The sequence below is a fragment of the Rhinolophus hipposideros genome, assembly GCF_964194185.1.
Source record: "Rhinolophus hipposideros genome assembly, chromosome: 13".
NCBI classification, from domain to species: Eukaryota; Metazoa; Chordata; class Mammalia; order Chiroptera; family Rhinolophidae; genus Rhinolophus; species Rhinolophus hipposideros.
In genome coordinates this window covers 47303598-47330283 of record NC_138059.1, presented here as the reverse complement: position 1 = coordinate 47330283, position 26686 = coordinate 47303598, and the positions used below count along the sequence as shown (strand labels likewise).

Sequence of the window (26686 nt, the reverse complement as noted above, 5' to 3'; positions counted from 1 at the left end):
TTGCTTGGAGTGTGAATTTGTATCCTTTCACTTTGAGTCTATGGTTGTCATTGTACCTGAGATGTGTCTCTTGGAGATAGCATATGGTTGGGTTTAGTTTTCTGATCCAATGAGCTACTCTGTGTCTTTTTATTGGTGAGTTCAGTATATTTATATTTAGAGTGATTATTGATACGTGAAGATTTCCTATCATTGTATCTTTAGTTTCTGGTAATGCTGTGTCTCCATTGTTTTTTTGCCATTTTGTTGTTGTCTATTATTTCTGTGTGGTGGTATTCTATGATGTTTCCCTCTTTTTCTTCTTTTATTACAGTACATATTTCAGTTCTGGATTTATTTTTGAGTGGTTACCCTTAAGTTTATGTAAAAGATAGTTTGATATTTAGAGTATTCCATTTTCTTCAGCACACTTACTTTCTCTATTCCCATATTACAGTTTAGTCCTTTACTCTCCCTCTTTTTATGTTGCCACAAATTGTCCCTGTTGATGGTGGTCGAATAGCCTCCTTTAGTATTTCTTGTAGTGCAGGTCGGGTATTAGAAAATTCCCTCAGCTTCTGGATGTCTGGAAAGGTCTTTATTCCTCCTTCATATCTAAAGGAGATCTTTGCTGGACATATTATTCTTGGCTCATAATTTGTCTATTTCAATCGTTTGAATATTTGGTTCCACTCCCTCCTGGCTTGTAGAGTTTCTGCTGAAAAATCTGATGATAATCCAATGGGCTTTCCTTTGTAGGTTACCGTCTTCTTTTCCCTGGCTGTCTTGAGCATTATTTCTTTGTCGTTGAATTTAGACAGCTTCAATACAATGTGCCTTGGAGAAGGCCTGTTGGGATTGAGGTAATTAGGTGTTCTATTTGCTTCTTTGGTTCGAGGATCCAGTTCTATCCACAAGTTTGCCAAGTTCTCATCATCAATTTGTTTGAATAAATTCTCTGTTCCCTTCTCTTTTTATTCTCCTTCTGGTATGCCCATTATTCTTATATTGTTCTTTCTGATGGAGTCAGAAAGTTCTTGTAGAGTTCTTTCATTTCTTATAAGACTCAAGTCTCTTTCTTCTTCCTTCTGTGTAATTTCCAGGTTTCTATATTCGATGTCACTGATTCTTTCCTCTATCTGGTCAACTCTACTACCTAAGTTGTTTACTTCATTCTTAATTTCTTCTATTGAGTTCTTAATCTCCAGAAATTCCATTTGGTCCTTTTTTAAAATTTCAACCTCTTTCATAAAATGCTCATGTTGTTCTTTGATTTCGTTTCTGAGTCCATTAAATTGACTTTCTGTGTTTTTTTGCATATCGTGGAGTTTTTTCAGAACTGCAATCTTGAATTCTCTGTCATTTAAGTCACATGTTTCTATATCTTTAAGTTCCTTTTCTGGAAATTTTTCACTTTCTTTCTGAGCTGTCTTGTTGCCTTGGTTATTCATAGCAATTACTGATTCCTTATTTCTCTTCCTAGACATCTACAATTGTGGCTTCTGCAACAGGTTGATAAGAAGAGGTCTTTCTTTTGTTTTCCAATACTTGTTGATAGAATGTTTTTTTTTTCTCTCTGAATGCAGCCTTTTTTTTCCTCTCTCACACAGTAGTGCTATGTTTTCTCTGCACTATTCCAGCTTCTCACACAATGGGGGGATTCCCTGGGAAACGGGCTTCTCCTCTGTTAATAGTTCACGTGGGTCATAGGGCGCCAAGTCTTTGTGGGAATGCGGAGAGCTTTTGAAGTTCCAAATCTCTTTGTGCACCTGATTCAGAGCCCGTATGTTTCAGAAGTTCTGTTTACTCCTGCAGGGATCAACCCAGATAGGTAGGGCCAGGGGTGGGGTGAGTTGTGAAAGGTGGCCCAGAGCAACGGTGGCGACCACCACCACATCCAGTCCGCTTCCACAGCTCCCTCCCTTTTGCCCGAACTAGTTGGGCTGCAAATCAGTGTCTGTGGACCACAGTTCTCAGAACAGGAAATATTCTGTTCTTTGTTTCTGACACTGCTACTGTTAGGTTTCTAGCACCAGGCAGGTGGGCGCGGTGCTAGTGTTGGGAGGGTAGGGAAGGGTAGGCTAGTCTCAGTGCCTAATGCCTCCGTTCTCTGCTAGGCAGTGATGGCTTAAACCGCTGTTTTCATTCTTCTTCCGTCAGTCTTTTCTCTGAGGTCTCTTCCATGAGCCTTGGGTTCAGCCGTGTTATAGGCTGCCCCCTTAGCCCTGTGGGCCATAAGCGGATTCCTAGCAGTCCGAGTTCTTCTCTCTACCGCAGCTGCAGTAGTTCAGGGAAACAGCGAGCTCAGAGCACTGAGCTAGGTTTGCATCTTGCGCCTGCGGGGCTCTTTCTCCGCACTTCTCCCTTTCCTCCTCCCCCGCTCGTGCCATTCTCCCACCTTTAGGTGAATTCAGTAGTGGGCCTGTTCATCTTTCCTGTCTGCTATGCAGGGAGTCCTTTGTGGAGTTATTGTTGTTTGATTAGTTGTAAATTCCAGGGGAGCTTTACAGACGCTCACCTCACTCAGCCATTTTGATGACAGCCCATCCATTGATTCTTTATTGATTGGTTTATTTCCCCCCACAGAATCCCATTATAGACTGAAGTAACAATAAGTTTTGAAAAACCACATGATGCTTATAGAATAAGAATTGATGATTACTGGTTGTCTTATTTTCTGGCATACCAAAAGACCATAGGTACCTATTTAAGCACTTGCGATTCTAGTCCAAGTGTCTTCTCAGCAGTCATACCCAACACCTAGAGGTAAATTGTATCAAGTCTGAAATCAAGCAACAGTGACCTGGGTGTTACTTACAAAAAAAGAGATACACTGCAGAAATCATACTGAATGGGATGGGGGCATAAACAGAAACTCTACATGCCTTGGATTATAAAGTCCATATGTAAATATTCTGAGTGGGGGAAAGAAAGTAGGAAAGCAAATTTTCAAAGTGGTCTTGAGTCTATCTCACTCTTTTGTTGGAAAATTATAGTTATAATAAAGTGATGAAATAAGGAAGATTTGAAATTAAACAGATTCCAATTCAAATCCCATCTCTACCTATTTCACTAGTAGTGCGATTTGACAAAGACTTAATTTCTTTGTCTTCATTTTATCACCTATAAATATGGATAATTTACCTTAAAGGATTAACTACTTTGGGGGGATTAATTAAAATAATATATGTAAAGTGTTCAGCATGATGCCCAGATCATATTAAACATTCAAGAATGATAGCTTGTATCACTACCCATACAGCACAAAATTGCCTAACATTGAGTGTCCTTAGCCAACCTACGCAAACCACAAGGGTGTAACAGAAGCTACAGCAAAGTGCGTAAGCCCTGGAGACACAAACTGAAGAGAAATCCTGGCTCCATCACTTTCATTCTGAATGCCCTGGAAAATTGGGCTCAGACTTTGTTCCCTGCCTTTAAAACATCTCTAACTTGTAGGTCATTATCGGATATGGGGAATAAGTCATCTGAGGTACTTACTAAGTTTTGAACATAATGCTACTATTTTTGCCTACTTCTTTCTTCATGACTGCATAGGTTGATGAACATCATAAATTTCCCTTACCTATTGTGGGGACAGAGCCCCAGAGAGCAGTTTTCAGGGTCTCAGCCTCACATAGAAAGGTGCTGTCTCAGGTCGTAGATGGTCATCAGCTGTGACTATTTGGCCATCAGCTGTTACCAGTTAGCCATTAGCCACTGATATAACTGCCGTGGCTAAGCTAGCAAAGTGTGACATGGTGGCATGATGTGGCATGGCAGAGTGTGGATTGAGGATTGCAGAGAGGCGGATTGCAGTCAGCAAGTGAGGTTGTTTGGCAGAAATAAATGGATGGCGGGTTGCAGATCGAATGGCTCCTGCTTCCTGTGTCTCCAACCCAGCTGCCAGTGAGACTATAGTGGTATGATTCCCTTACCTATGGCTCCGTGGGTGTTCCTTATGGGCCTCGCCATATCCTGCATTCTTATGCTGGGAACGGGACTAAAGACCCCAGAGGAGAACCCGCCTGACACCCTGCATGATACCTATATTACAAAGCCAACATAATTTGTTGTATAAATAATTATCTGTGTTTCTACAAACAGAAATGAATCATTTTCAATTAAGAATAAATTAAAAATTCAAAAGATTTAAGTAATATTCTCCTGAAATTAGGGCAATTACAATATGAGGCCAGGTTGATGCTCTCAGAAGTTAATATAATCGTCAATGTTCCACTAGGTGGCAGACTTTGCTAAAAAGTTATGGAAAACGAAAAGAAAGAAAAGGAAACAGTGAGTCTTCCAAAATTGCCCAATAGGTGTCTCTTTGCAGCCACATACATAAATAGCTGTTGTATAAAATATAGATAAATTCAACATTTTCTACAGTCTTTCTTATTCATCTTACACTAAGATCATCAACACTTTCCATAAGGTACAAGTAGAACATTGAAGAGATGAATATCTTTTACCTTGCATGATACATGAACCATATTATAGCCACCCAAAAGGAAATGAGATCATTAAAACCATAACTAAGAATACATTTCTGAATACAAATGATTTCTGAATACAAGTGATTTGTCACAAAATAGATCTCATTAAAATGTTGTTCCTGTGTTAAATAAGGTTTTCTGTTCGAAGTTATCTTATTTACTGATCCTATATGAAGATACTTACTGTTCTAGTAGCATTAGAACTAACTCCAGACAGACACGCAATGCTAGTCGCTATTAGCCTGGTAAATATGATTCTGGGAACACACCGGAAATAATAGAAATTCCTAAACAGTAGAGGGACATCCTGACATCATTTTTTTTACTATTGTTTTCACCACGATTCACACGCACACACGCACACACACACACACACACACACACTCACCCGCATGTTCACATTTGGCTCTGTTAACATTACTAGTAGATACCCTTATGTATGGTGAGTGTGTTTGTAGGTCCATCTATATCCCCAGAGAAGTGGGGTTCTCCTTGTTATGAAGCTCAGAATATATATATGAGCAGAATCCTATACGCACTCAGATTATTTTCCCCTTTATACTGGGAAATATTTGCCCCTAAATCATTCTAAAAGAAATTAGGAAGAGTGTTAAGTATAATTTACAGAAAGAGAAACTCAAGTACTTAACCCCCCTCAAACCAAAAAGCATTTATTTAGTCTTTTACCTTATATGAAGCTGAATTAAACTACAAATTAGGAATACAGATACAAATACGTACATCTGTATGGGAAAAAAAACCTCATGAATGACATCATACCTTTATCATTCAAACTTCAAAGCTGTATATAATACTTTGTTACTATCTAAATAGTTTAAAAATTGGTAATGCATTGTAATGTTTTCCAGTATCACAAATTAATGACCCTCCACAACTACTTATCATTCAAGGGAGTTATTTATCCCTACCCAGGGTGATCATGATATAAACAAAAGCTAGAAAGACATACCGTTTCTTTTAGGAGACAGCACAGCACAAGATGGAATTTTCTGCCTCTGCCAAACCATGGTTTCTTCTGGTGCTAGATTTCCTCCATTTCCTAAATTTAGTAGTCAGTATCTACACAGATAAACACCTAAATGTACACAAATCTCTATGCAAATAAATAAACCTGAGGTGCATTCTCAAACCTCATGAATCTAATTTATTTCCTTATTTAGTAAGGCAAGACTATGTCTTTCACGAAAAAGACCAGGTCAAGGAGAAATCCCACCAGTACAAGAGAGACTGGGGAAAAGGGCTGGCGCTGCCATGAGGTCCCAGACCATTAATTTACGAAGTTTTCCACAAATTATGTTTGTCAGCTTCTTCAGAAAACAAAGGAAATAAGAGACTGTCAGATGAGTCATGTCAAGTCATATCCTAATAAAATTCATGACAATTAAGGAATTATATTACATGGGCTTCTAACATGCCACATACCTCACAGAAGATAGGTAAAAGAAAGGGTCTTCTAGTGGGGTTCAACCATGAAAAGGGTTATTTTTAAGCCCAGTCTTCCCCCAAGATAACCAAAATCAGAGTCTCTGAGGTGGGAAATTGCCCACAAGCAGTATTTTCCCTCCTTCCCTCACTTCTCTCTATCTCATATTCAACTGCCAGGAGGCTCAGGGCTGAGCCTGTGCCTTCCTTACTTTGGATATTACCTGTGCTCACTAGCTTCACCCTGGCTGGGTTGTGTATACTATAACATCTCAGGATAAACCCCATTTTCTCACTATGCCTATGAGCCTTGTTATGTCAACCCAGAACAAATTTCTTGCATTAGCAAAACCCACTTGGTTTTGTTTTGCTCAAGTGAACCATTTTAAATCTGGTGTCTTGTTCTCTTCTTAGCAAAGATTTCTGTCCCTGGGCTAGAGGGAGTTTTTTAGTCAGTGAATAAAGTTAACATTTCCAGATGATCCCTTTGGCTTGTAGGACAGGAACTTTCCATCTTGTCCTAGAAGAGTCCTAGCAGTTGGCCTTTGGGTGGGGACTTTATTTCCCTTCTCCCATTTTTACCACACTGTTCTGGCACCAAAAGCCCTCTGCTGTGTCTGAGCAGAGCACCTGTGCAGTCTGACTCATGTTATCAGCGCGCAGGCTCTCCCTTTCCTGACAGCAGACCAGACCTCACACAGGTCTACCACGCAGATCTGTGTAATGACATGCCTCATACACAATCCTCAACACTATCCACTTGTCCCAGTGGGTGTGCTAACATGTCCTGACTCTGATTTGTGTCATGTGTGATGAGCCCCCCTGGACACGCAGTGGGAGACTCTGCTCAGTTATGCATCTGTAATCCAAATTCAAGTTTATTTTTAAAACATAGTGTTAAATATTTTAATTGGATTTTAAAAATACACAGTTTTGCAGGTTATACTCTAACTACCAACAAGTAAATAGCAAAATAACACTCTTCACTATTATGAGCAGACTGAATGAAAGGAAAATAAAAGCACATGGCAATTTGTGATTTCTCAACTATATTATATCTCTTACAAAATGTGCCTTTTGCAGGAAATGGGAAGGAAAGGGCAAGGAGGAGGACACCTGTTTCAATAAACCAGGTGCCTAGATATGAACAAATTCTCATTAAAAAAGCAGCAAGCTCAGAAAACTTCCTCTGAATTATACTCCAGTTTACAGTTTGTGAAGGAATCTAATGCATATTCATATTTTCCAGCCTCCTACAAATACTGTTCTATTTAGCATAACGATTCATCTAAATTCCTTTCTCTGGCATTTAAATTAGTGACTGTTGGAAGAACAACAAAGGAATCATTGAAATTAGCTCAGGAAACCTATTGTACTCCCCTACACCCCAGCACATAGGTTTTCCTCATCCCAAGATTAAGAAGTTACTCTGCCTGACAATGCATTTTCCTCTTACAAGTCTTGATTCCGCCACTGTTTCTTTAAAAACAATCCAGGAAAGTAGCAGTTATCCAGATGAATAGATGACTTTATACTAAAGAAAACAGCACCATATAAAAGCAGTAAATATTGGAAAATAATTGTCTCTAAAGGCCCATTCATATTTCTTTTCTTCCATAAAAATCCATAGTGACTTATTAAAAGATAAAAACTCTTGAATGTATTTTGAGAGAATTTTTCATGGTTCCCAATGACAGCTTCCCTTACTCCACCACTCCTCCATCCCCCACCTTGTATCCCCCCTCAACAGGTTCCCAGTTCTTCCATAAGCAGGTCTTTCATGGGCTACAAAGCATTTCTTTTCAACCAGTATAGCTAATATGATGACATGATTACTTAATTTCCACGAGGAAGTGAAGCCTCTGGCTTTGTTGAGCCTTTAAGACATGAAATGCATTCACAGCATTCAGGACATGCACGGCAGGCAGCCTGGGCCTCTTAACAGACACAGGGAAGCCCTACTGTGGGGGTGTCCTCCGCATTCACAGGGGCTTTTGTCTTCGGGTTTCTAACTTCCTTTTTCAAAAGCCAAGAGTTAATTGTTTGGTCTCTCTACAAGTAAAAACTTTCCAAATGGCACTTCCAAATATAGTCTCTCATTAACACCCGAGGCCAACCTGGGTTCTTGTAGGACACCCTTTCCTCCCTCTAGCGAACATTGTGTCCCATTGCATTTGCTTTACCCGACATCTGGAAGCCAGGCCTGTTTTAGAAATCACAGTTCTTAAGACTTATCTAGCGCGCAGAGAGCAAGAATAACTGGCAAAGTTAAAGAAGTGATATTACCTCTCTTGAAAATACTTAAGCACTTTTTTTTCCTCTCCACTGAAATCCCGAAGAACAGCCCATTTTGAAACAGAGTAATTTAGTCTGACAACAGATTCTTCCTCTGTTCACAGCTGTCCCAGAGGGAGGAGCTGAAATCTGAACCTCTCATCTGTGATTGGCTCCTTCTTGCAAAAGAGAGGAAAGAAAAAAAAATAATAAAAAAAAAATAACCCACCCAGCCAAAACGGGCTCAGTTCGTTAAGGAGCCAGGCGACTTCAGAGACGCCGGCGGTCTGCCTGCAGCACCTGAGCGCTGCCCCAGCCGAATTCCCGCCGGCCGCGATGCTATAGGGACCGGCCGCGTTCTCCCGCCGGACCGTTATCCGCGCCGGGCGCGCCTGCCAGACCCGCCGGCAAGATGCCGCGCTCTTTCCTGGTCAAGAAACATTTCAACGCCTCCAAAAAGCCAAACTACAGCGAGCTGGATACACACACAGGTAAGAGAGAAAGAGAGAGGAGAGAGAGGATTGAGAGAGAGAGAAAGAGAGAGAGAGAGAGAGAGAGAGAGAGAGAGAGAGAGAGAGAGAGAGAGAGAGAGAGAGAGAGAAGAGGAAATAGAATAAAGAAAATGGAAAAATCTATATATCTATAAATATATAAATATAAATATGTATTACAACCCAAATACTATTACAAAAGAGCTAATACTTAGTTGTTTTCCTTTTAAATCGTGTCCTTTAAGAGAGTTCAGATTCTTTTCCTCATTTAGGATAAATTTTAATTCAAAACTTTTTAAACGCTTAACTGACAAGGAAAACTTCATTCAACTCTTGCAACTTCATTTTCTAAAGCTTGTATATACATGCATAATGAATATATGGAAGATGAGTAACACAATACCTTACTGTTGAATTATCATTTTTTTCATGTAATAAAGCTCCTCTCCTTTAGAAAGCAGCTTGATTTATATGTATCTTTGTACTTACAGTCATAAACCTGCAAATAACATGCATAAAATGGAAAACAATTTTTCTGTATATCTTTAAAAGTAAAGTATAAGTTTTTCCTCCTTAATAGGGACTGTGAAAGTACTCGCTTGGCTGCACTCCCCGACTACAGTCGGCTATAGCTCCTGTCACACTGTATGCAGAAGGCATAGATGTTCATTAAGTATAATAAATATTACATAGCAGCAAGGAGAAATAAAATATTCTAACAATGCTTGTATCTTCCTAAATGAGTCTATCTTCTTCATTATAAAGTTCTATATATATTGCCAAGTAGCTTATTAGTGTGTTTAAAATTATGTTAAACCTTAATCTTCTTTCCTTTCCTTTATTCCCTCCAGTGATAATTTCCCCATATCTCTATGAGAGTTACCCCATGTCTGTCATACCACAACCAGAGATCCTCAGCTCAGGAGCATACAGCCCCATTACCGTGTGGACTACAGCAGCTCCATTCCACTCCCCACTATCCAATGGCCTCTCTCCTCTTTCCGGATATGCCTCATCCTTGGGGCCTGTGAGTCCCCCTCCTCCATCTGACACCTCATCCAAGGACCACAGTGGCTCAGAAAGCCCCATAAGTGATGAAGAGGAAAGACTACAGTCCAAGCTTTCAGACCCCCATGCCATTGAAACTGAAAAATTTCAGTGCAATTTATGCAATAAAACCTATTCAACCTTTTCTGGGCTGGCCAAACATAAGCAGTTGCACTGTGATGCCCAGTCCAGGAAATCTTTCAGCTGTAAATACTGTGACAAGGAATATGTGAGCCTGGGTGCCCTTAAGATGCACATTCGGACCCACACCTTACCTTGTGTCTGCAAGATCTGTGGCAAGGCATTTTCCAGACCCTGGTTACTTCAAGGACACATTAGAACTCACACTGGTAAGAGAAAACATAGGAATGTTAGTCTGTGATAAACTGAAACTCTAGGCTGGCTGTGGGATTTACATTGTATAGTGACAAGGTGCTTTTAATGATGGATGATCATTTATAGATACTTCCTGATGACTCAAAAAGTCCTGGAGCATAAAGTGCTCCATTTCTTTTTAACAACCTTTGCTCCAGAGATTGTAAACAGCATTGAGACTTTGGAAAGTAGATTCAGGTTTCGTCCCAAATATCAGTTAGAAAACCAGGAAAGATGTACTTGAATGTGTGTTCTGTGAAATTGCTCCCAATAATCAGCAAATATAAGTGTTATCTTAGTCAATTATTTGATAGATAGATAGTAGAGGGTTTTCCTATGGTTTTCTGATGGTTATATTCTTACTGTGATATTTATCATCACATAGTAAGTTGGATAGTTAGAACTGAATTTGCTTTCAGTTTTTTTGTTTTTCAATGTTGATTTCTTTTTTTTTATTATTCTTAGCACATTCTGCAGGGAGTCAAGGCATTTATCCGCCTTAGTCATAATTCAGAAAGAGGGAAAAGGGGAAATATTGGGAAATGCTGGGAGGAGCTAAACATTAGCTTCACCTGCTAAAACAGAAAGTTTTAATACGTGAAAGTCTTAGAATTACATGAATGATTTCTACATGATTGGCAGCAATAATAATATTCTTAGTGTGATTTTTTTTAATGCAGCGTTCAAATTTATCTTAAAGGGTGAGATGTTAAAATAAGTATCTATAATGGGGAATTTTAGTCAAGTTTTGCTGATTCTCATTCTTTTGGCAAAATGTGATTATTTGTAAATGTTATCTGTCTTTCAATTTCCTCTGAAAACACTGACTGTTTTTCTTTTGCCTGCCACCTCCACCCCCAGGGGAGAAGCCTTTTTCTTGTCCTCACTGCAACAGAGCATTTGCAGACAGGTCAAATCTGAGGGCTCATCTGCAGACCCACTCTGATGTAAAGAAATACCAGTGCAAAAACTGCTCCAAAACCTTCTCCAGAATGTCTCTTCTGCACAAACATGAGGAATCTGGCTGCTGTGTAGCACACTGAGTGACGCAATCAATGTTTACTCGAACAGAATGCATTTCTTCACTCTAACTCCAAATGATAAATAAAAGTCCAAAGGCATTTGCTCTTGTGCATACTGACCAAATAATATGTATAGTCACACACACACACACACACACACACACACACACACACACACACACACACACAGCTGCAAGAGCACGGAATCCATGTGTTTAAAGTTAATCCTTTCCATGTGAAGTTTAAAATTTCTATATATTTACTGACAGCTATAGAGAGAGGATAAAAGACAATGATCTTTCTCTTCAGAGGTGAAGCAAAAAGCACATTGTATCTTTTCTTACTAAGAAAGAATGCAAAGATTTACATTGCTGCCAAAGCATTTCAACTGTAAAGAATAGTATTGTTTTGTAATAGAGTTTGTAATAGAATTTCTTATAGGAAGAGAATCCACCAGACGCTATCTCAGGTGCCTTATAAAGTATTCCAAGTTTACTTCATTACATATCTAACGTCTGGTTACCAACATTGAACTAAAGCTTTTTCTGATTACCTGTAATGCTTTAAACTGTATTTTTAAAAGAGAGGATAAAAAACAAGAACAAAACAGGAGAATGTATTAAAAGTGTCTTTTGTTGTTGCTGTTTTTGTTTTGCCGGTAAATATTATGTGCCTTGCAGAAGAGGGAAAGACTAGCTTTGAACATTCCTGGTGCATGCTCCATGTCTTACTTTTTAAATGAATTTTTAATGATTTTAAAAAAATAATTAAAGATGGGAATAAGTGCAAGAAAGGATTCTTAGAAACTCAGTAATGTACTTAAACTATTTTAAATGCATAAAACAAATGCAATCCATACCACACCCTTTCCAAGTGCCTTTTTTAATTAATTGTATAGTTGATGAGTCAATGTAAATTTGTGTTTATTTTTATATGAGTGAATGAGTTTTGTATGAAAGTGAGATGTTGTCTATAGCTAATGCATATAAACAACATGAAGACTTGTGAAATCAATGTTTCTTTTTTGAAAAACAATTTTCAAAGTCCTTTTTTACAATAAACATTTTTGATTTAAAATCTATTGTTTGCATACTATTTTCAAAGACTTTGCTTACTTCTTGATTAGTACCAAACGACTACACAAAGAATTATTCCTCTTGTTAATAAGAGAAAAAGTGTTTATTATGACTATCAAATGTTATTTTATGTGTTAGCTTATAATAAACTGCCAGTACTTTTTCTTTACTTTTAAGATAATACTGTTACCTTCAGAAAGACATAATGATAGTTTGTTAGTATATCCTATTAACAAAAATCACACTTTCTGAATGCTAAAAAGATTCACATTATTAATAGTCAGGAATATTCTTCAAAACTTTTTATTATGATTATGTTTTCTTTATGAAATCAAATTATAATCACTCATTTTAATTACCATATTGGCCACTGGAACAGTTTAAGATTTTTTAAAAAATATTATTTAATGAGGTGCCAGATGAAAAATAGGAAAGCTGCATGAAAAATGAGTTTATCACAAATCACATCAGTTGGAAGATTAAACCCTGCAAAGAAAACCCCACATCTAATAACACAAAATGTATGATAGGTTTGATGGGAGCAAGGATAAATAATAAAAAGTTAAGGTTTCTCCCTATGGTATTTTGAACAAGTCCCCACCCAAACACAATATGTACTTGATAAAATATAGCACAGCCAGCTGTTCCGTATACAAGCACATACTTACCAAATGCATGTTACTAACTCATGTAAAGATGCTAACCATCATAAGCACTGTGACAATTACTAAACCGTACATTTGAATCCAAACTTCAAACCCATTGTGAGGATAGTTCATGCTGCTGTTAATCATGTCTTTCTGGTATGCTCAGAACTTTCAAAATTATTTTTTCTTCTAATGTCCTTGTGATACAAATAAAAGCCAGAACTACCATAGTATCTCAAAGATACTAGTTACAGGCTATTAGCAACTGACCTAAAATACCAATAGTATTCCCTTAATGTTCACACACATTCCACTCTATGTTACATTTAATATTTTTTGTCAACATATAAAAGGGGTGTGCATTTGACTAAAAAAAACCCTTCAATATAATATTCTACTTTTAATTTTTTTGATATCTCAAAATATGTATCTCACAGGCAAAATTATTTAGAACAGCAACTTATACATTTAAAATAAATAGCTCATAGGTTGACTAGACCATTCTAAAGTTATAAAAAAGCCCACTTTAGCTACTGTTTATGGTATAGAAATGATTGCCTGAAAATTTCTAGCCTGCTAATATATAGAAATACCTTGCAAACGCAGATGTGAATGAGTCAGACATTCTTGAAGTGATCTGATTGGCCATCCCCAAAACCACGTCTATCCACATTTCCTTCCCTCATTTGCAGACCAATAGGCAATTCATTTTTTGGTGTACAAAACTAATAATTTTCAAAAAGGAAAAGTCTGTTCATTGCTTTAATTTCTTAGTGAGGAATTAGCGATAATATTTTTGCAATGTATTTTGATTGTCCTCACCACTGTAACTTTATTCATAATTAAAATATTTTACTTTCATTAAAGTAACATGAGTCTGAATACATAAGATGCTAGGATTTTTCTGTAATTACAACTAAGTAATTTGTTAGAAATTTTAGCATTTTTACCAAGCTCTTTAACTAAGTATCTATTCTCCTGCAATATATAAGACCTGGCTCAAATGTTAGTTGCTTTGAAATACTTTTCCAAATTTGCTCTTTCTGAGAGCTTTATATCATTTATAAGGCTACATAGCAATTACTACATAGCAATTATTTGTGGATACCTTTCTTTTTCACTAGACAGAGCTCCTCAAAGCATAAATTCCAAGAACCAAGCACCTTCCCTGGAACACAGACATCAACAAATGTTTATTGATTAAATAAATAGATAAAATAATATAAATTGGTGAAAAAGATCTTACAGATCTTAAATATCTTTTTATTGCAAAGACTCTTCATAATATTTGACAGATCTTCCAAGAAAATTTACTGTTATGTCTTCTAACTTAGTGATGACAACCTTCTCCCCTCCAATAGATTGGATGCTCAAAAAAGCAAAGAAGGGGCAAATACAGTGAACATGGACTAGGCTTAATAGACATTCTGAGAGCCTGAGTTTTGAAAACTGTGGATTTTAATAATCGGTACATATACAAATAAGCATTCTCAATATTTTTAATTTGTTTCATATGAGACAGTGTGATATAGTAAGAAGAACATCAGTTTTTAAATCAACATATGTGTTCGTTGAATAGTTGCCTCTCAACTTATTGGCGTTATGTCCTTATACAACTTACTTAGCCTATTGGAGTCTCAGTTTCCAAAAGTATAAATCAGAAATAAATTCTCAGTATTACAATTAAGTACTAAACCGTCCTTTGCACTAACAGGTCATGCAGATTATAATATTGAGTACCCAATGTTATTATTAAATGCTGAATATGTACCTACTTTTGTACTAGGAAACTTTTGTATATTGTCTTCAATGGTAACAATTTCTCTATGAAGTTTGTATTTTACAGGTAAGGATATTAAACTCAGAGAGGTTGGATAATGGAGCCAAGGTAACAAAAGCAGTAATTTGCAAAATTGAAATCCAAACCCAGATGGTTCTCGCTCCAAAGACCCTGCTTTTTACACTGTTTCATGGGAATGGAGAGACTGTTGAACTACACTCAGCACAATGACTTACATGTTACCGGTATGTAATGAAGATTTCTTGAAAAGGACGATGGTAATGTGCCCCGAAATTAAATATTTTAAGCATGTATTTAGAAGCTTTCATAATTCAGGAATTATATAATAACATATAACAATCTTCAGAACCATTTCCTTTTTTTTTTTTTTCCCTAGAAACCCTCTTGCCTCTATTTTCCCCAGTATGGGCTCTGTAATAAAGGACACTTTCTTAAGCAGCTTCCCTATGTTCTCCTGGTGCATGTGGGCCCATTTCCTCTAGTCTGCTCTCAGTAGAGATGAAAAGCAGCTGGTCTCCATCCTCTGTACATTAACACTTCATCTTCTGAAGGCCACTGTTACTCCTTCGTACACCCACACTCCTCACCCAGGCTTTTATCTTCCTAGACTAAAAAGTCTTCCAAGCTAAACAGTCATTTCTTTCACCACTAAAATGTGGACACTCTGCTGTAATGAGGCAATAATAATTTTGAAAAGTCATAGTCTTCTCTGGCTAAGATCCATATCCAAGAAGTTGTCCTTATTTTTGTTATGGGAAACATTTTGAGCAGAATTGATTTGAGAATGAATGTTCTGTCATCTAGGAAGTAACAATCATCATATAAAATGACTTTCTATCATTCTTGTGTTCTCATGAGAGGCAGTTGAGGAAAGAAAATATTACCTTTACCTGAGGTGGACACATATGGAGGGAAAACATCTCATTTAACTGTCAGTAGTAAATATGTATAAATGTGATCACAGGAATAAATCTATGGCTAAAGTTAGATTTAGCCCCTCAGCCCTCCAGGAAGTAATAATTACTTTGTGGAAAGCATGCATGTAAAAAAGCAACAAGCATTGCAACTTTTCCATTGTGGCACTTGGCCAGACACCCAAAACAATGAGATATTAGCAGAGGAAACAGCAGCATATCCATGTTCACAAACTCGAAAGGAGCTGGTGAGGTATTTATAGCAGAGCTGCTGTGAATACAAAACTGGTATGTTTATGTATTTTACGTACTAGTTCATTTAATTAATCTCCTCTGGTTATAATGGTCACTTTAAACCATTCAGCCAGTTTGTTTGGAAATTTGTAGAGATAATTGTGAGGGCCTTTGATTGTTACTGAGTAGTTTTCCTGGACATGGACAAGGGGATGGGCCTGTCATTCACCCAGGCCCCGTGGTTGGGTTGGTAGAGAATGATGGGTGATTTTCTTCACAAGTTTATTCTACGGCTTGGAATTTACTCCCAAGTAAGAAGCACTGGTTGTTATATTTCCTTTACTACTTAGTTAGGAGGTAGTAACACTTGACTCTAAGGAGTGTGAAGGAAAGACTCAGATTGGAAAAATAATAATACGTTCTCTTAAGAAAGAAAATGAATAGTAATTATATTTCTTAGGAGTTCCAACTTCTGCCTATATACCCATCATATATACAGAGGTTTAAAATTTTCCTATTTTAAAATTTTCCTATTAATACTTTTATTTAGATTTGGCAGAAAGGACAGTAAAAATGTATCACCCTCAGCCATATGCAATCTTGCTGAGCTGCAGGCTCTGAGGTTCTGTCATAGTCCTACGCTTGTCAAATCTCAATGTGTGCAGGATCACCTGTGGGTCTTGTTGACATCTTGGTTTAGTGGGTCTGGGGAAGGACCTGAAAGTTTGCATTTCTAGCCAGCTCTTAACCAATTTTGTTGATCCGTATACCTCATTCCAAGTAGCCAAGTTTTAACCCTAAACTCAGGGACAAATCCCGTTCCTCTTTCCCCACTTGAGCTGAATTCCTCATCTAATGCAAGCCAAAATTTCAGGATTGGCAGCAATATAGCAGCAACTGGATTCACCAGCAGTTGGGGTTTGAAATATATCTGCACTCCAAGTTTGCCCAGCTGAGGGCAGGGACAATGGGATTTCCACCAAAGCCAGTTTTCTTTTCCCTGACTGTTGTGCTTCCCCATGGTGCCATGATCCCTGATCTACATAACAATATGACTTGGCCTCTGCTCTGGTTTTTGAATTTCCACTTGAATTTTACAAGTATATCTCCAGTTTTGTCCAATCCTCATCTATTTTTTTAGGGCCCAGAAATGGATACTCGCTCTTTTTGGTCCACTCACACCAAGGAGACTGGACCTTGCTCTATGCAGAGAAACTTCTAAATATGATTACGCTCCAAACTGAAAGGACTACCCACATAGATGATATTGACCATCAAGGGAGTCACTGCTGACAGGCCGTTGTTTCCACCCCACTGGTTATCCTTCAGGATCTGTGTTAGTGTCAGGTAAGTTCCTACCTGAGCAAGTCATGGGCTTCTTTCAATAAAATTCAAGGCTGCTTTGTAAGTGGCTTAGGCTATTTCTGTTCTATTATCTTTTAAAAATATTTGACATTGTGCCCAGTGAACATTATTTGATATATTTCTCCAATTTTCTGGTTACTTTTATACATCACTTTAATTTAATAAATTATTTATTTATTTGTTTATTTACTTTTTAAAGTTAATTAATTAATTTATTTTTAATTTATTGGGGTGACATTTGATAGTAAAATTACATAGATTTCAGGTGTACAATTCTGTATTACATCATCTATAAATCCCATTGTGTGTTCACCATCCAGAATCAGTTCTCCTTCCATCACCATATATTTGATCCCCTTTGCCCTCATCTTTCATCCCCCAAACCCCCGTTACCTTCTGGTAACCACTAAATTATTGTCTGTGTCTATGAGTTTTTGTTTTTCATTTGTTTGTCTTGTTCTTTTGTTGTTTTTGGTTTATATACCATATATCAGTGAAATCATAGGGTTCTCTGCTTTTTCTGTCCGACTTATTTCACTTAGCATTATAGTCTCAAGATCCAACCATGTTGTCACAAATGTTCTTATATCATCTTTTCTTACCGCTGAATAATTCTCCATTCTGTATACATACCACAACTTCTTTATCCATTCATCTATCGAAGGACATTTTGGTTGTTTCCATGTATTGGCCACCTTAAACAAAGCTGCAATGAACATTGGAGCACACGTGTCTTTATGGATACATGTTTTCAGATTTTTTGGGTAGATACCCAGGAGAGAGATTGCTGGGTCATATGGTAATTCTATTCCTAATTTTTTGAGGTACCTCCACACTGCCTTCCATAATGGCTGCACCAGTCTGCATTCCCACCAACAGTGGATGAGGGTTCCTTTTTCTCCACAGCCTTTCCAACACTTGTGACTATTTGTCTTGTTGATGATAGCCATTCTGACTGGGGTGAGGTGATATCTCATTGTGGTTTTTATTTGCATTTCTCTGATGATTAGTGATGTTGAGCATTTTTTCATATGTTTATTTGACATTTGTATGTCCTCTTTGGAGAAATGTCTCTTCAGGTCCTCTGCCTATTTTTCAATTGGGTTGTTTGTTTTTTTGTTGTTGAGATTAATGAGTTCCTTGTATATTTTGGATATTAGCCCCTTATTGGAGGCACTATTTGCAAAAATCTTCTCCCATTCAGTTGGTTGCCTCTTTATTTTGTCGATGGTTTCTTTTGCTGTGCAGAAGCTTTTAAGTTCCATATAGTCCCATTTGTTTATTTTAGCTTTTACTTACATTGTCTTTGGAGTCAAATTCATAAAATGCTCTTTGAACCCAAGGTCCATAAGTTTAGTACCTATGTTTTCTTCTGTGCAATTTATTGTGTGAGGTCTTATGCTTAAGTCTTTGATCCATTTTGAATTAATTTTGGTACATGGTGACAGATAGCAGTCCAGTTTCATTCTTTTGCACGTGGCTATCCAATTCTCCCAGCACCATTTATTGAAGAGGCTGTCTTTCCTCCATTGTGTGTTTTTAGCTTCTTTGTCAAAAATTATTGGTCATTAAATTATCTGCTCAATAGATGGAAAATATGAGTATAAATATTAGTTTTGTCTAATAGCAATAAGTCTTAAGCACAACTTTATTTAAAGAAGTTTTACCATTACTTTTAATATGTTCACTCAATGTGAGTTCTAAGTGTCATCATCAGAACAATGAATGACACCTATTCCAGAGGCCTAATGCTGGAGTTCCCTCTATCAGAGCCCCTTGCAGTCTCACATGAAGAAGTGAAAATTAGAAGAGGAGCCACTCTGGGCTAAATAACATAAAATATTTTTTTTTCCCTGTGACTGACGAGATAGGCTGGTAATCAGCTGAAAGATTGGACTTTGGGCCCAACCAGTCCCCCACCCCTGTAGTATCTGCTCGTGGGAAACAATCAGGTCAACCCAGGAGCTTGTTCTCTCTCGTATATAACATATATGAGTTCCCACAAATTCCAATGAGACTACTGACTAGTCTGGTTCTCAGAAGGCCTGGATTCTTGTACCTCTCACTCCCTGAGTATGGGATTTAATTCACATAGACTAAGGTCTCAAGACCCATTTGGCACAACCCTGCTGCTGTTCTGTGGTCATCAGTGTTTGGTGGTGGTTTTTTGCGTGTGTGCTAAAATTTGGTTGAGTACATTCAGACTCTGCATGTGCAGACTCACCACCAGCCCCATTGGGCTCACTGGCACCCAAGATGCTTTTCTGGGAGCAAAATCCGACTCCGACCTAAGGCAGCCTACTGCTACCCCTCGCCCTCCAGGCTGCTGTGTTGGGTCACAGGAGTAACAGTCAGTCCCAACTTTGAGAGGTCAGCATGTCTCATAGTTGGCCTTACTTAGCACAAGTCATATGTGTGGGCTTTGGAAATATTGGAATTTTGGAATTACCTCCCCTTACACTGTTAACATTCATGAGCTGACCCACTGCCTTGTGAGCCCCTGGTTTCCTAGTTGCTTTGGTTACAGCAAAAGCAGCAGTCATTCTAGGCTTAAGGTCAGGCCTTTTCCGAATGCACCGAACCTTACTTCCACCATGAGCTGGCTTTCTGGGTGATACAAAAACGTGAGACACTTAGATGAATGTAACGAAACAAGGATGGTCTTCACAGTAAGAAGTATAAAATGTTTCCCTTATAACTAATTCATAAGTTAGGTAGTAAGACAAACCAATAAAAAAAACAACAGCCAAAACGTTACCAGATGCTTCACTTAAAAGAATATATAGGACTGGCTGTCCATTAAAACCATGTAAGAGGCTCAGGGAAATGCAAATGAAAACACCAAGGAGATAGTGCTTCACAGCCAGTAGCACAACTAAGATAAAAAAAATGTAATAATTGATGAGTACTGGAGTGAAGAGAAACCTTGTCCTTTGCTAGTGGGATTATAAAATAGTGCAGCCTCTATGGAAAACAGTTTGGCATGTCTTTAAAAATGGTAAATCTACAGTTATCATATGATTCATGAAGTCCATTTCTTGAATTGAAAACCTATGTCTGTGTAAACAACAGATGTCATGTATAATAATTCACAACATGTGAATAGATAAACAAATTGGGGTATAGCTATATAATAGAATTCTACTCAGTAATAAAATGTAACAAACTAATGATTACTCAACTGCATAGTTAAATCTCAAAAGCATTCTAAGTAAAAGAAGTCAGACACACAAGAGTACACACACTGTGACTCCCGTATATGCCATTCTAAAACAGATAATGTATAATGACAACAGATAAGTCCCTGGTTGTCTGAGGCTGGGGATGGAGAGCAATGGACTGCAGACAGTACCACAACGGAAAAACTGGGAGCAATCTGTCTGTTGATGGTGGTGGTTCCATGAATATTCATTTGCTAAACACCTTAAGTGGACCAGTTTACTCTCTGTAAATTGTATCTAAGTAAAGCTGATTTTAAGAAATACTCAGAAAACCAGGGATTTGGGGGAAAGAAATCTTCAGCTCAAGTGAATGCTAACAACAAGTTGTACTCTTCATTGCTGATTTTAAAAACTACAGACAGCTGACTATGAAATACCCCATCTGCTGAGCCCTTTACTGCATTAGGTTATTTCTATCTATAACGCTACAAGGAGCAGAGTATTCTCCCCCTTCTAGTTAAGGGGACTAGAGATTGGAATTTTTAAGTAATTTGCCCAAATTCACATAGCTAGTGGTGGAGCTTCAATTAAAAAATGACTAGGTAGTGTGTGGTTGGTGTCAATATTATAATGCCTGGCACATGGCATAGTGTCTTATAATATCAACTATTCTAATTGAAAAAGTAAATATGCCCTGCCATCGTTATTCTTTCGAGACACAAAAATCACTCAGAGCTCCCTCGAACACTGTCCAGTCTCCCTGTGTCATTGTGTTGATGATGTAATAACTTAAAATGCAATGGCTACTAAGTTGAAACTAGAATTTAAAGCGAAGAAAGTAATTACGTTTAAAACGTCATGTGGCATGTGAGTTACACGCACCATTACATTTAAATTTCACAGTAAATCTGTTCATATGTATTAACTTCCACTTCATTATCTCAGTGATCCGTCCCAGGATGCACAATAAGACATAGAGGAGCCAGTGTTCAAACCCAAATCAGTTTTGATCCATAATTCGGAGGCTGCACTATTTTCTGAAACTGTTTGCTACCTCCACATCTGGCTAAGGATCTTGGTGGTTTACTAAGAGGAATGGAAAAGCCCTGAGGAATTAAAAAAAACTCAGCATCACAGTGTCCAAAGCTATAGGCACCAGGGTGGGGGGTGGTGGGGGGGTTCAAGTATCTTCTTAACATTCATCCCTTCATTAAGCATCCACTGATGAAACCCATGGCATTGGCTTTCCTGTTACACGGCAGGAAGTGAAAAGAATTGATTTAGTTAACTTTGTCTTTAGCTGAATTCCAAACTAACTATGTTGCTAGTGTCTCAGCAGCTATACAGGAATCAGACAAAAACAAAGTAATGGTGCATGAAAACAGCTATTGGTTGCAGTTGGCAAGTCATTCCAAGAATGAGAAAAATTTAAGAGATGGATGGCAAGGGAATAGTGATTCCACAGATATGGGGCTTCAAACAGTTTGAAAGACCAACTGTTTTTACGTCCATTAGCAATTATGTTTTAGATATTTTTAGTGGCAAAGTTCCCTCATCACACAGCCCTATGGAAAAAGATTAGATTTAGGATGTATCACCTTATAAATAAATGAATTCTACCCTGACTGCCTATTATGCATTGAATTGTGTCCTCCCAAAACCCATGCTTTGAAGTTATGTCCGCCAGGAACAGAATGTGGCCTTTTTTGGAGAAAGGGTCTTTACAGAGGTAATCAAGTTAAAGTCAAGTCATTAGAACACCAGTCCAATACCTCTGTTGTCCTTATTTTTTTAAAAAGGCAACATGTGGACACAGATACACATAGAGTAAAGATGATGTGAAGACACAGACAGAAGACAGGTCCACAAGTGAAAGAAAGAGGTCTATAAAACATCCTTCTCTCACAGCCCTCAGAAGGAAGTATTGCTACCAACACCCTGATTATGGGCATATAGCCTCCAGAACTGTAAGACATTATATTTGTTTTTTAAGTCCACAATCTGTGGTAGTTGTTACAGCAGGCCTAGGATACTAAGAACTGCTTTATTTAAAATTGCACCTAATACCACTGACACTGCCAATTCCCTTTACTTGGTCATTTCTATTTTTTCAATAGTATGTGTTACTTTTATATTTTTAAGGTATTTTTAGGTATTTTTATTCTTTTTGCGGCAATTGCAAAAGGAATTGTTTTTTATATTTTTAGTATATAGGAATTGTTAGAATATAGGAATGCAACAGACTTTTGTACGTTGATTTTGTAGCCAGCAACTTTACTGTATTCATTGATTGTTTCAAAAGCAGAGTTGATAGGGGACACCCCTGTCATGTTCTTGAACATAGAGAAAAGGGCTTCAGTTTTTCACCAATAATTACGAGATTAGCTGAGGGTTTGTCATTTATGGCCTTTATTATATTAAGGTATTTTCCTCCTATACCTATTTTATTAAGTGCTTTAATCATAAATGGATTTTGTATCTTGTCAAATGCTTTTTCTGCATCAATTGGTATAATCATATAATTTTTGTCCTTTATTTTGTCCGTGGTGAATAATCTTTTTAATGCATTGTTGTATTCGATTTGCTAGAATTTTGTTTAGTATTTTTGTATCCGTATGCATCAGATATATTGGTCTGTAGTTTTTATTTTTGTGTTGTCCTTGCCAGGTTTTGGGATCAGGGTAATGTTGGCCTCATAAAATGAGTTAGGGAGTACTGTCTCTTCTTCAATTTTTTGGAAGAGTTTGAGCAGGATTGGTATTAGATCCTCTTTGAAGGTTTGGTAGAATTCACTAGTGAAGCCATCTGGCCAAGGACTTTTGCTTTTGGGAAAGTTTTGGATGACTGATTCAATTTCGTTACTGGTGATCGGTCTGTTTAGATTTTCCAGTTCTTCCTGGTTCAACCTTGGAAGGCTATATGTTTCTAAGAACTTGTCCATTTCTTCTAGGTTATTGAATTTGGTGGCATATAGTCCTTCATAGTATTCTTGCATGATCCTATGTATTTCTCTGGTGCCGGTGATAACTTCCCCTCTTCCATTTCTGATTCTGCTAATTAGTGTCTTCTCCTTCTTATCTTAGTGAGTCTAGCCAAGGGTTTGTCAATTTTGTTAATCTTTTCAAAGAACCGGCTCTTTGTCACATTAATTTTTTCTATTGTCTTTTTGTTCTCTACTTCATTTAGTTCTGCTGTTATTTTTGTTATTTCCTTTCTTCTGCTGAACTTGGGTTTCACTTGTTCTTCTTTTTCTAGTTCTATAAGATGTAACAAGAGGTTATGTATTGGGGATTTTTCTTGTTTCTTGAGATAGGCCCTTAATGATATAGATTTCCCTCTTAAAACTGCTTTCGCTGCATCCCCAAAATTTTAGTAGGATGTATTTTTCATTGTCATTTTTTTCTATGTATCTTTTGATCTCTCCTCTAATTTCTTCTTTGACACAGTCGTTCTTTAAAGTATGTTGTTTAATCTTCATGTATTTGTTTTTTTCCTGCTTTGTTTTTGCAGTTGATATCCAGTTTCAAAGCCTTGTAATCAGAGAATATGCTTGGAATGATATCAATCTTCTTAAATTTGCTGAGGCTGATTTTATATCCCAATATGTGGTCTGTGCTTGAGAATGTTCCATGTACAGTCGAAAAGAATGTATAGTCTGATGTTTTAGGATGAAGTGCTCTATATATGTAATTTATGTCCATGTCATCTAATGTGTCTTTTAGGGCTGCTATTTTGTTATTTATTTTCTGTTTGGAGTGTCTATCCATCGCTGTCAATGATGTATTTAAGTCCCCTAGTATAATTGTGTTTTGGTCAATTTCTAGCTTTAGTTCTGTTAGTAGTTGCTTGGTATATTTTGGTGCTCCCTGATTGGGGCCATAAATATTGATGATTGTTGTGTCTTCTTGTTGTATAGTGCCCTTTACCAATAGAAATGTCCATCTTTGTCTCTTGTTATCTTTTTCACCCTGAAGTCTGTTTCATCTGATATCATTATGGCTACACCTGATTTTATCTGGGTACCAGTTGCTTGGAGTGTCAATTTCTACCCTTTAAGTTTGAGTCTATGCTTGTCCTTGGAGCTGAGATGTGTCTCTTGGAGACAGCATATGGTTGGGTTTAGGTTTTTTATCCAATCTGCTACTTTGTGCCTTTTTATTGGTGAGTTCAGTCTATTTACATTTAGAGTGATTATTGATATGTCAGGATTTCCTGTCATTCTATCTTTGGTTGTCTGGTAAGACTGTGTGTCCATTATTTCTTTGCCATTTTGTTGTTGTCTATCATTTCTGTGTGGTGGTATTCTATGATATTACCCTCTGTTTCTTCTTTTATTACAGTATATAATTCAGTTCTGGATATTTTTGAGTGGTTACCCTTGAGTTTATGTAAAAGAAAGTTTGATATTTAGAGTATTCCATTTTCTTCAGCATGCTTCCTTTCTCAATTCCCATATTTCAGTTCAGGCCTTTAGTATCCCCCTTTTTATGTTTTGGTTGCCACAAATTGTCCCTGTTGATGGTGGTCAAATAGCTTTCTTTAGTATTTCTTGTAGTGCAGGTCATATATTAGAAAATTCCCTCAGCTTCTGTATGTCTAGAAAGGTCTTTATTCCTCCTTCATATCTAAAGGATATCTTTGTTGGATATATTATTCTTGGCTCATGATTTCTCTCTTTCAATCGTTTGAATATTTGGTTCCACTCCCTCTTGGCTTGTAGAGTTTCTGCTGAGATACCTGATGACAATCTAATGGGCTTTCCTTTGTAGATTACTGTCTTCTTTTCCCTGCCTTCCTTGAGGATTCTTTCTTTGTCGTTGATTTTAGACAGCTTCTATACAATGTGCCTTGAAGAAGGCCTGTTAGGATTGAGGTAATTAAGTGTTCTATTTGCTTCTTGGATTTGAGAATCCAGTTCTGTCCACAAGTTTGGGAAGTTCTCATCGACAATTTGTTTGAGACATGTCATCAAAATGGCAGTGTGAGGTGAGACTCTGTAAAGCTCCGCTGGAATTTACAATTAATCGAACAACAATAACTCCACAAAGGACTCCTTGCACAGCAGACAGGCAAGACAAAGAGGTCCACTACTGAATTCACCTAAAGGTGGGAGAATCGTGCGAGCAGGAGAGGAGGGAAGGGAGAAGTAAAGAGACGAAGCCGCACTGGTGAAGGACGCAGACCTAGCTCAGTGCTCCGAGATCGCTGCATCCCAGGGCTGCCTCATATGTGGGAGAGGGTGGAATTCGGACTGCTGGGGCTCCGCCTGTGGACCGCGGGGCAGAGGGGGCACGGTATAGCATGGCTGAGCCCCACGCTCACGGCATACTTCGGAGTAGGGACTGAGGGAAGAGGGCTGAAAACGGTGGTTTGAGCAGTAATTGCCAGGCAGAGAGCAGGGTCCTTGGGCGCTGAGACTGGCTGCCCACTCCCTGCCCTTCTAGGGCTCGCTTGCCCCCACCTGTCTGGTGCTGGAGGAGGAGCACAAGCGGTGTCGGATGGAGGGAGCAGAATGTTTGCTGTTCTGAGGGCTGTGGACCACAGACGCAGATTTGCAACACAGCTGGTTCTGGCTTGGGGGAGAGAGCTGTGGAAGCAGGACCGACTGTGGTGGTGGTCGCCCACAATTGCTCTGGGCCACCTCTCATAACTCACCCCACCCCTGGCACTATCTATCTGGGTGGATCTCTGCAGGAGTAAACAGAACTAATAAAACATTCGGGCTCTGAATCTGGTGCAGCAAGAGCTTTGGAACTTCAAAAGCTCTCCGCATCCCCACAGGGACGTGGCACCCTATGACCCAGGTGAACTGTTAACAGAGCAGAACCTCGTTTCCCCGGGAATCCTCCCATTGTGTGAGAAGCTGGAAGAGTGCAGAGAAAACATAGCACTACTGTGTGAGAGAGGAAAAAAAGGGCTGCAGTCGGAGAGAAAATAAAACATTCTATCAGCAAGTACTAGAAAACAAAAGAAAGACATCTTCCTATCAACCTTTCGAAGAATCCACTCCTGTACATGTATAGGAAGATAAATAACAAATCAGTAATTGCTATGAATTACCAAGGCAACAAGACAGCTCAGAAAAAAAGTGAAAAGTCTCCAGAACAGAAACTTAAAGATATGGAAATGTGTGACTTAAATGACAGAGAATTCAAGATTGCAGTTTTGAAAAAACTCAATGAGATGAAAGAAAACACAGAAAAGCAATTTAATGAACGCAGAAACGCAATCAAAGAACAACATGAGCATTTTATGAAACAGATTGAAATTTTAAAAAAGAACCAAATGGAATTTCTGGAGATTAAGAACTCAACAGAAGAAATTAAGAATGAAATAACCAGCCTAGGTAGTAGAGTTG

At 38.1% G+C, this 26686-nt stretch overlaps 1 protein-coding gene across 1 annotated transcript; it reads left to right on the top strand.

The window, feature by feature from the left end:
* The first annotated feature begins 8426 nt into the window (after nucleotides 1-8426).
* On the top strand, nucleotides 8427-12210 carry SNAI2 (snail family transcriptional repressor 2). Its single transcript, XM_081070324.1, has 3 exons — nucleotides 8427-8686; nucleotides 9538-10083; nucleotides 10970-12210. The coding sequence occupies exons 1-3, from the start codon at nucleotides 8608-8610 to the stop codon at nucleotides 11149-11151; spliced, it is 807 nt and encodes a 268-aa protein (XP_080926450.1). The 5' UTR covers nucleotides 8427-8607; the 3' UTR covers nucleotides 11152-12210.
* The last annotated feature ends 14476 nt before the right edge of the window (nucleotides 12211-26686 follow it).

Coding starts and splice junctions, on each gene's coding strand:
- SNAI2 (XM_081070324.1), top strand. CDS start 8,608: ATGCCGCGCTCTTTCCTGGTCAAGAAACATTTCAACGCCTCCAAAAAG. Junction 8,687..9,537: donor CGAGCTGGATACACACACAG/GTAAGAGAGAAA, acceptor TATTCCCTCCAG/TGATAATTTCCCCATATCTC. Junction 10,084..10,969: donor ACACATTAGAACTCACACTG/GTAAGAGAAAAC, acceptor CTCCACCCCCAG/GGGAGAAGCCTTTTTCTTGT.